We start from the raw sequence: 10,519 nt of genomic DNA, 5'->3' as shown, positions 1-10,519 counted from the left end.
AGAGTAAAAAAATTTGTTTCCAATTTACCGTTTTGTGTTTTTGTTAAATTAAATGTCTCCATCAATCCGAAAAAAGTATATTATTGAATTCAAACTACGGTGTAAATTATTTTTAGCAAAATATTTTTTATCTTCTAACAATGTTATAATCCTTCTCTCTTAGTTTTTTTTTTTCATATTATTAGTAATTAAAAATAAATTTAATTTACATACAGGTCCTTAAATATTTAGTAATTCAAATCAATATCCATACGATCAGTTCAAAGCTTTCATATGTTATCTCTCGATAAAAGTTAATGTTCAAAAATTGTCCTTTATTGGTTAAGAACATTTTTATTTTATAAGTTGAAATGACTTTTTCGGTTCATCCAACAAAATATTCTCTCAAAAGTCCAACATATTTATTAAATGAAGTAAAAAGTTATATTCACTTCATTAACTAATTAAGGTGTAAAGATTTTCTCATGGTTCTAAATTTCTGCGGATCTTAAACACCGTAGCATACTATTTGACAATTATCAGACTTTGTAAAAGACCAGACATATGAAAGTCTGAATTTATTAGAAATAATATTTATATTATACATATTCTATAGAGACCGGTTATGAATTAATCTAAAGATATCCACACGAAAGAATGGACGGAATTTGGACGCTGAGGTTGTAAAACTAACATTGATAATGGATCAAGGGCTTGTCTCACGTGCGTCAAGTTAGGACGGTCCTGACTAGAGTTTTTATCTCTTTGAAACGAAAAAGTAAAATTATGGGAGCGATTGGGGATATTAATTTGAGAGTCGCCGCTGAATTTTATTCCGATAGGATGGGCAAAAGTTAGGCGCAATGCTGAATAACCAATTTAAAAGAGGTGCTTAGGGTTTAACAGCTGCTTTTGAAGCAATAGGAAAGCATAGTACTAATTATGACTAATATACAATTTGTCCACTTTTGAAATGCCAACGGAAAGAAATAGTATGTATATTATGATCTAACATACAATGCGGTTAAATTACTAGAATTTATAATGTGCCAGATGGCTGCTGGGAAAAGATCAGTATATTGGCATACAAATTTAAAAATCAATTTGCAGTACTATGTGAATTGAACTGAGAAAAATATTAGAAAATCTAGAAGGGGATGTAGGAATTAAATTAATTTTAAGCTATTATTGATTAATGTATACCGTTGATTGACAAATATACATTTGATAAGAGATAGGAATTAATTTTAAGTATTAGTCTGATTAGTGGGTAGAAAGAACAAATTTAAAATTTAAATTTGATATACTCTGGATTGACAGGATTATATTTTGAAATAAAAAAAAGATTTTGAAAAATGCAGGTAATAGGGATATAATTATGTATTACGTTTACGGAGTAATTAGCGCGGATATTAGTCGGTTATTTAGCGGATATGTAGGATAGTTATTAGAAAATTTAATTTTACTTATTACCAAGTGAATTGGAGTGGGGTAGAAAGAGAAAATATTGGAGTGATATGAGATAATGGATAGATGAGTGGTCTATTTATCAAACAAAAGTGACAAAAACTTTTATTTTTATTGTATAATGATTATCAAAGAGGTGAAAATTTAGATGTATATTTGAGGAATAAATTATACACTTTTATGATGTATATTTTAAACTTGGAATATTTTGCTCAAAATATTTAAAATTATTATTAATTAAGATTTAGTTTAATTGTTTTGATTTGGCGATATGAAAATTTTTTATTAGTAATATTTACGCTTCTATGGCGCGCCAATTTTAATACTCTAAAAATTAAATCTTACTATCTTACGTAAGAAAAATCTACTTCATGAATTAAATTTAAATTATCAAATTGGAGGGTATATAATTTTGGCCGGCATTATAATTTAAAATTTAATTTTGAAACTAAATATTATATTTGAGTAAAAAATATTTTGAGAAAAGGTGCTACGAGAAATTTAATTTTACGTATTCGTGATTAAGGAATGTAATATTATGTTAGATAGGAAATAAATTAATTTTACGTATTACGTGATTTGTGGTAGAAAGGAAAAATTTAAAATTTAATTTTAAATACTACGTGATTGGGAGATATTATATTTGAGGAAAAAAATATTGAGAAAATAGAGAAAATTGTACGTATTAATGATTTGTGGGTAGAAAGGAAAAATTTAAATTTAATTTTAAATACTAATGATTGGAATTATTATATTTGAGGAAAAAAATATTGAAATATAGAGATAAATTTAATTTACGTATTACGTTGTTAGGGATGTATTATGTTATTGGCGGATATTACGTTAGATAAGAGAAAAATTAATTTTATTATTATGTTGATTGATGGCGTAAAAAAAAATATTTAAGAAACACACAATTAGGAGATAACGGATATAGAGGTATTTTTGTAACAAGTGACAGATATTTTATTTGTTTTGTTGGATGAGATCCAATGGCGAAAATTAGATCTATATTTGAAAAATAAACTATATCTTTTATGGTGTATTGTTTAAACATGAAATATTTTCCTAAAATATTTAAAATTATATTTAATTAACGATTTAATTTTAATTTGGCGGGTATTAAATTTTTTTAGCAATATTATATTGCTTCATGTCGGCGCCAATTTTAATACTCATGAAAAATAAATCTACTATCTCACGTGAAAAAATTTACTATCATAAATTAAATTTAATTATCAAATTGGTGGGTATTAAATTTTGGCCGACTTACAAATTTAATTTAATTTTGAATACTACGTTATTGGTAGATATTATATTTGGAGAAAAAAAGTTATTTGTGAAGCGCATGGATGGGAGATAAATTTAATTTTATTAGGGATGTTTGACGGTATTACGTTAGATATGAGATAATTATTTTACGTATTATATGATGGTGGGTAGAAAGAAATATTTAAAAAACGCGGATATAGAGGGTATTATTTGTCAACAGAAGTGACAAATACTTTTATTTTTATTCGTTCGATAAAATCCAATGGCGAAAACTTAAGAATCTATATTTAGAATAAAGTACTATTTAAAAATTTATTGAATGAATGGGTTGAAAATTGTTGGATATAAAAATATTATAAAAAAAATATAGATAATTTTAGAAAGAGAAAAATTTTACAATAATATTTTTATAAATTGTATAGATAGTATAGATATGGATAAAATAGATAGATTATATCAATATGTTTTAATATATATAATATAATATAATATATATAAAAAGTTAAGCTATCAGGTAGTATAACGCATGGTCGCATGCGTGATTTTTTTTTTATACAAAAAAACCTTAAATAAAATAATTTCTATTTCTATTTTTATAAACAAAAACCTCAATGTTCTATTAATTTATTTGAATTCAATAATATTAAATAATTATTTTATAATCTAAAAAATCTAAATATTGTTATTCATAGTTGTAATCAAAAATATCACACGGGAGGTAAATATTGAATGTTATTAAAACTGTCATAGAAATTTTTAAAAAATGTAAGATTTTTAAAGGATTAAAATTGCAATATCAGATAGCCAAGGAACTAAACTAATGTATTTTAAGTACTAATTAAACAATTTTCCAAAAAAAATAAAATATCTGCCTCTAGTTTTTGAATTTTGGTCTTTAATAGAATTTACATTACAAGAAATCAGTTGTTTATTTTAAAAAACACATTAAATTCCTTAATATTATTTCAATAATAAATTTGAAAACATTAATAAAATAAAATTCAATTCTGCGCATTGTGGTGAGCAGAAAATAAATAAAATTCTTATTCTATTTTATTTACATGTATAATACAAATAAATAAATTAGAAGATATAATATAAATATTATATATGTTTAAATCAGAGATATTTTGCAAGTGATGAAATGTATTTTTTTTTTTTTTTTTTTGAGAAATGGAAATGGCATGTAATAATAGGTGTACAGTTTTTTACATTTACCTTATCCTACCTTATCCTTTTATCTTTTTTATTTATTATCTTATCCAAATAATAACTACACAACAAATTTATCTCCCACCCTACGTTCATCTAGCTTTCTCTCTCATTATGTTAATGAAGATGATGAGGACGATGAAGAAGAAGAAAAAGAAAAGCATGCGAAAAACGTTGTCTCCTTCGAAAAATATTGTCCCGCAAAGCAGAGCCGCGGTTCATATAAGTATCCGCTCGGTTGATTCAGCTGCGCTGAAGTTAATTTTTTTTTATTTTTCACAACGGAGTGTTTAAGAGGCACATAATACGATAAAATTGTATGTCTCTTACTCTATTTCGATGATTTTAAAAAATATATATATAAGTTTCTAACTATAATTTTATTCTTTTAGCCGTTGAATTTAGTCATGTAAGTTGACTGTGCTTAATATGGTATAACTTCTTATAAATCAATAAACTGTAAATATAAATTTTACTAAAATTTTAAAATTTTATTTTTATTATCTATCCGTTGCATTACGCGGGTCTCTATACCATACACCATAATACGGACAATGATTGCCCTTCCACTGAGGGGCTTTTATTTAATTCTTCGGCGTACTGTTTTGGAAACTTTTGTGTGTCAGGGGAGGAATTCTACACTATCACATTTGGACCACGTCATCAATAACAAGTTAATCACCTTTTTTTTCTTTTATACAATAAAAAGGGTTTCTTTTGCAAATAGCCCCCTGAGGAATTTTTATTTCAAAAATAGTTCTATTAAAATTTAAATTGCAAAAATAGCTCTAATCCTACCACGCAGGCGCCACGTCAGCACCACGCGGGCAGGACTGGGGCAAGGGTATTAAGTTGAACATGGTGAATGGTTCACCGTGTCTAATGTATTATACATCATTTGGCCTTACAGCAGGTTCAAGTCAGAGGGAGAGAGCATATGCCTATAATACATGAAATACGGGGAACCATTCACTGTGTCTTAAACATGATGAATAGTTCACCGTGTCTAGATATGATGAATGATATAACTATTAAATTTGATAAAATTTTTAACTAAACTAAAGATAAAGATAGAACTCAAATAAAAAAATTAATAATTAAAAAAAATCTAAAAAAGTAAAGGGCATGTTTCAGAATCGTCAATAGTTAAGGGAGGTCTCTATACATTTTCACCCAGCGTTTTGCTGGGCAGCTGGATCGGCGGCGCGTGGCGCATCGTCCCCAAACTACTTTGTTTGGGGACAATGCCCATAAATATAAAATTATAATTTTTGTCGCCAAACCAAAACCACCGACACACGTGACAAAAATTTGGTGGGCATCGTTCCCAAACAATGCCGAAGGGCGCGACTCTCGGGAAAAAAAAAATGATGGGCTCCGTTTTTTAGAAAGGGAAAGAGAAAGAGAAAGGGAAAAGGGACGTGGTGATGGGCGCCCGTACACACGCGGCGCCCATCCAACTCAGTGCCGAAACAAATTGTTTGGGCACGGATGCCCATCAAATTTTTGCCCCCGACACACGCGCACACGCACACGCTTTGATTCACCGTGTCCAGACACGGTGAATCAATCACCGCGACTTAACACGGTGAACCATTCACCGTGTCTAGACACGGTGAACTATTCACCGTGTTTAAGACACGGTGAATGATTTCCCGTCTCTCATGTATTATAGACAGGGGCTCTCACCTTCTGGCTTGGACCTGTAAGGCCAAGTGATGTATAATACATTGGACACTGTGAATCATTCACCGTATTTCGACACGGTGAACTATTCACCATGTTCAAAACACGGTAAATGATTCACCGTGTTCAACTTAATATCCTGGTCCCAGCTCTGCCCGCGTGGCGCCTGCGTGGCAGGGCCAACGCCATTTTCACAATTTAAATTTTGATAAAGATATTTTTGAAATAAAAATTTCTTACGGGACTATTTACAAAAAAGTCTAAATAAAAATATTTTTTTATAATTATGATGGAATATATATCTCTAAAAGAAATTTTTTTGATTGCTTTCTTAGGCCACGTTATCAATATACCTTGCATTCTAAAATTTTTTGTGTAAGGAGGCTTTTTGTAAAGTTTCGAGGAATGTGCAGGTGACTTGAGCGCGTGATCAGATCCGTCCAAGTGGAATCGAGCGGTCCAAAGGAAGCAGGAAAGTGAATTCTTTTGTGGCTCCTTTTTTTTTCACATTTTTGTGGGGCCCACGTGTCCAGCTCACCACCAGCCGTCCAGGGGCATTTTATGGAACACGGAAGTTTAGCTGGACATGTCCTCCCCCCACCACATGTGCACGAGAAATTATTCCGTGCACCCGGTTCACCGTACACCGACCTCCTAAGATATATATCGGTTGATAAAATTGGTGTTTATTTAAATGGAATGGTTATATTTGAATTTTTGAACTCAGAATAATTTGTTGTGTAAGGGTTCTGTTGAACATAACTGTTGAATTATATGAATTGAACCAATTAATCAACCAATTCCTCGTATATATATATAAATATAATATAAAATAAAAAGTTAAGGTAGTTTCTTAGATTGTGGGATACTTTTCCATTTGTAAATTCAAATACATATTAAATAATCATTTTATAATCTAAAAAAATTCTAAATATTGTTATTCATAGTTGCTAATCAAAATATCAGATCAGGAGGTAAACATTGAAATGTTATTAAAACTGTCATAGAATTTTTTAAAAAACACATTAAATTTCTTAATATTATTTCAAATAATAAATTTGAAAACATTAAATAAAATTCCAATTCTGCGCGTTGCGTGGGCGGGAAAAAAATAATAAAATTATCAATTTCTATTTTATTTACATTTAATAATACACATAAATAAATTAGAAGATATAATATATGATTTGAGATATTTTGCAAGAGGATAGGAAATAAGTTTTTTTTTTTTTTTTTTTTTTTNGGAAATAGCATCTAATAATAATGAGGAGAAAGTTGCATAGTTTGTTACATTTACCTTATCCTTTTATTCTTTTATTATTTATTATCTTATCCAAATAATAACTACACAATAGTTTGTTACATTTACCTTATCCTTTTATTCTTTTATTATTTATTATCTTATCCAAATAATAACTACACAACAAACTTATAACCTCTCCTCTTTCTATATAAATGCACGCAGTATCCATCTCCATTACACATCCACATCCATATCATATTCTCTCCTCTTTCTATTTTTAAATCTTATTCCGATTAGATTTAGAATTTAGATATGAAGATTCTTACATTCTCTTTGTTGCTACTATTTATTACCACTATTTCTTTGGCCGTTGCCGAGCAATGCGAGGCCGATTCCGGCGCGCTGAGCCGCGCTAGCTTCCCCGAGGGGTTCGTCTTCGGCACGGCATCCTCGGCGTACCAGGTCGAGGGCATGGCCGATAAGGGCGGTCGAGGGCCCAGTATCTGGGACCAGTTCGTGAAAATACCAGGTGCGTATATATATATTTTTTAAACTAAAATATTCGACTGATTTATTTATTTATTTATTTTTTTGAGAAATAGATAGCAAGCTACCTGCTTTATTTATTAAAATATTCGACTGATTTAAATTGACCTTTGATTTTTTTGGATGACATTTTTGTACATTTTATTTGATCAAAGGTCTTATTCCGAATAATGCTACGGGTGAAGTGACTGTTGATGAGTATCAGCATTACAAGGTAATTATTATTATTATTATTCAATAAATAATTTATTAGAAAATGAATAACTTATAAGTTTTTTTTTTTGTTTTTTTTTTGGGGTATTTGTAGGAAGATGTGAACATAATGAAGAAGATGGGATTTGATACTTATCGTTTTTCCATTTCTTGGTCTCGTATTTTTCCAGGTATTTGTTGTTCCTTTTTTTTTTTAAGTTTTCATTTAATTTTAGTTTAATTACATAATATTAAATTAGTGGGATTAATTGATTTTTTTTTATTTTCTATTGTGTAGAGGGTGCTGGAAAGGTTAATTGGGTAGGTGTTGAGTACTATGATAGGCTCATAAACTACATGCTTGAGCAAGGTAATATTTATAATAATTATATATACTTCTATCTTTTTTTAAAAAAAATATATGTTGGTTTAAAAGGTTACTACTAATGGAAAAAAAAATAATCTAATTTGGGTTTTTTATTTGTTTCTTTTTTCTCATTATTATTATTAGGGATTACTCCTTATGCGAATCTCTATCACTATGATATGCCCTTGGCTCTTGAGAATGAGTATATGGGTTGGCTAAGCCCTAGAGTTGTGTAAGTACTACTTTCAGTTTCAAATTTTGATTTGATAAATTTTTATATATTTTGCTATTTTTATCGACTTCAATGTATTATTATCATGCGTATTATCATGTAGCGAGGCATTCGCGGACTACGCCGACTTCTGCTTCAAGATGTACGGCGACAGAGTGAAGAACTGGTTCACATTTAACGAACCGAGAGTGGTGGCGGCTCTCGGCTACGACAACGGATTCCACGCTCCCGGGCGGTGCACGGGCTGCCCGCTCGGCGGAGATTCAGCCACTGAGCCTTACATTGTCGCCCATCACCTCCTCTTGTCTCACGCTGCGGCCGTCAAAAGATACCGCGAGAAATACCAGGTAAATAATTTGTATATTTTGGATCTCAAAAGAGAAATTAATCTAACTTTTTTTATAATTTATATAATTTATATGTTTTTTTTTTTTCTTTTATAGACTTGTCAAAAGGGCAAAATTGGAATTCTCCTGGACTTTGTGTGGTATGAGGGTCTCACAAACTCAACTGCTGATCAAGATGCAGCTAGGAGAGCAAGGGACTTCCATGTTGGCTGGTAAAAATAAATTAAAAAACCCTAAAAACCAAAAATAAATTAAATCTTTTTCTTTTTCAATTTTTTTTAATTTTTTTTTAATTTTTGTAGGTTCATTCATCCTATTACATACGGGCAATACCCCGAATCAATGAGAAAGATCGTGAAAGAGCGGCTTCCGAATTTCACCTGCGAGGAGGTCGAGATGGTGAAGGGCTCCGCCGACTACATTGGAATCAATCAGTACACGACTTACTACGTCAAAAACTTCCTGAACACGTCGTATCTCAGCTACTCGAACGACTGGCACGTCGAATTCCTCTGTACGAACATCATACACAACTCGGTGAATATTTTTAAAAAATTTCGTTCGTTTATTTTTTAAGTATTTAACTAGTTTTTTTTTTTTTTTTTTTTTTTTTTTTTTTTTTTCTCTCGAATTTTGCAGATCAACGCAACGGCGTGCCTGTTGGACAGAGGGTAATAATAATAACTCTTTTTTTTTAACTCTTTTTAATAAATTTGATTTTTAGATCTAATTTATTTTTAATTTTCTTATTGTTTTATAATTTTTTTTTACATAGGCGCACTCTGATTGGCTATACATTGTACCATGGGGACTGTATAAGGCCGTGACTTATATTAAGGAGAACTACGGTAGCCCAATCATGTTGTTATCTGAAAATGGTACGTTGAAATTTGCCTAGTTTCGTATTTTTTTATTTTAGTATTTTATATTTTTTTTTTTCATCAGCGTTTCTGTTAATTCTTTATTAAATCATATATAAAAAAAATTCAAATACTTCACCTATGATTTATAGAATATTCACTTTATGTGAAACCAGAGGAACGATATTTGAAGTTTTTTATTATGATTTTAATGGTTGAAATATGAAAAACTCTAATTTTGTTCTGAGTTCGATGAATATGAATGTATATAGGAATGGACCAGCCCGGGAATGTGACTCTTCCAGGTGCGCTCAACGACGCTCAGAGAATCAACTACTACAAGAGCTACATAACTGAGCTGAAGAAGGCGATCGACGACGGCGCGGACGTGAGGGGCTACTTTGCGTGGTCGCTGCTCGACAACTTCGAGTGGAGGCTCGGGTACACGTCGAGGTTCGGTATCGTCTACGTCGACTTCAAGACGCTCAAGCGGTACCCGAAGAACTCGGCCTACTGGTTCAAGAACATGATCCAAAGGAAAAATTAAATTTTTTTTTTTAAAATTTAAATTTGATTTGATTTGTTTGGGTGTGTTTTGTAGCTGTTCTATGTTTTAGGGTTTTAGGAGGGGAGTGTCTACTGAGTTTAGTCCTTTTTAGATTAGAATAGCAGGGGATTTTGAATAAACCTAGTGAAATAGTTTTTAGTAGTCTCTATTTTTTTAAAAAAATATTTATTCAATTGTGAAGAGATGGGATTTGGAATTAATAAAGTGTTGAATTTGGTTGGATTTTAATTGTTTTAGTAGCTTGTACATTTTGCTTGATTGGATTTGAGCACAAATTTTTTTTTTTAAACTTTTTTTTACTAAATAGATTATGCTATTCTAATTCCAAAACAAATACTCAAATTTCAAATTTCAAAATTTCAAAATTTAAAAATTCAAAATTTTATATTTAAAATATAAAATTTAATAAATATCAAATTTTAAATTTTAAATATTCAAATTTTAAAATTTACATTATGGATTTTAAATTTTAAATTTTTAATGTTAAATTAAATTTTAAATTTTAAATTGAAAATTTAAATTTAGTTTTAAATTTGTACTTTCAATAA

At 30.0% G+C, this 10,519-nt stretch overlaps 1 protein-coding gene across 1 annotated transcript; it reads left to right on the top strand.

The window, feature by feature from the left end:
• Positions 7,088-10,199, top strand: LOC109709910 (beta-glucosidase 26-like). The gene is made up of 11 exons (XM_020232282.1): positions 7,088-7,388; positions 7,561-7,619; positions 7,713-7,788; positions 7,896-7,967; positions 8,109-8,196; positions 8,300-8,543; positions 8,640-8,755; positions 8,846-9,057; positions 9,183-9,214; positions 9,319-9,421; positions 9,676-10,199. Exons 1-11 carry the CDS (start codon positions 7,172-7,174, stop codon positions 9,948-9,950), a joined length of 1,494 nt encoding a protein of 497 aa, XP_020087871.1. The 5' UTR covers positions 7,088-7,171; the 3' UTR covers positions 9,951-10,199.

The sequence above is a fragment of the Ananas comosus genome, linkage group 5, assembly GCF_001540865.1.
Source record: "Ananas comosus cultivar F153 linkage group 5, ASM154086v1, whole genome shotgun sequence".
NCBI lineage: Eukaryota > Viridiplantae > Streptophyta > Magnoliopsida > Poales > Bromeliaceae > Ananas > Ananas comosus.
The sequence above is the reverse complement of the archived record's forward strand: the minus strand, read 5'-3'. Positions and strand labels throughout refer to the sequence as shown.

What these genes read in the sequence shown, in the direction of transcription:
- LOC109709910 (XM_020232282.1), top strand. Translation starts at nt 7,172, where the DNA reads ATGAAGATTCTTACATTCTCTTTGTTGCTACTATTTATTACCACTATT. An exon ending in CCAGTTCGTGAAAATACCAG is followed by an intron (nt 7,389 to 7,560) that starts GTGCGTATATAT and finishes ATTTGATCAAAG; the next exon opens with GTCTTATTCCGAATAATGCT. An exon ending in AAACTACATGCTTGAGCAAG is followed by an intron (nt 7,968 to 8,108) that starts GTAATATTTATA and finishes TATTATTATTAG; the next exon opens with GGATTACTCCTTATGCGAAT.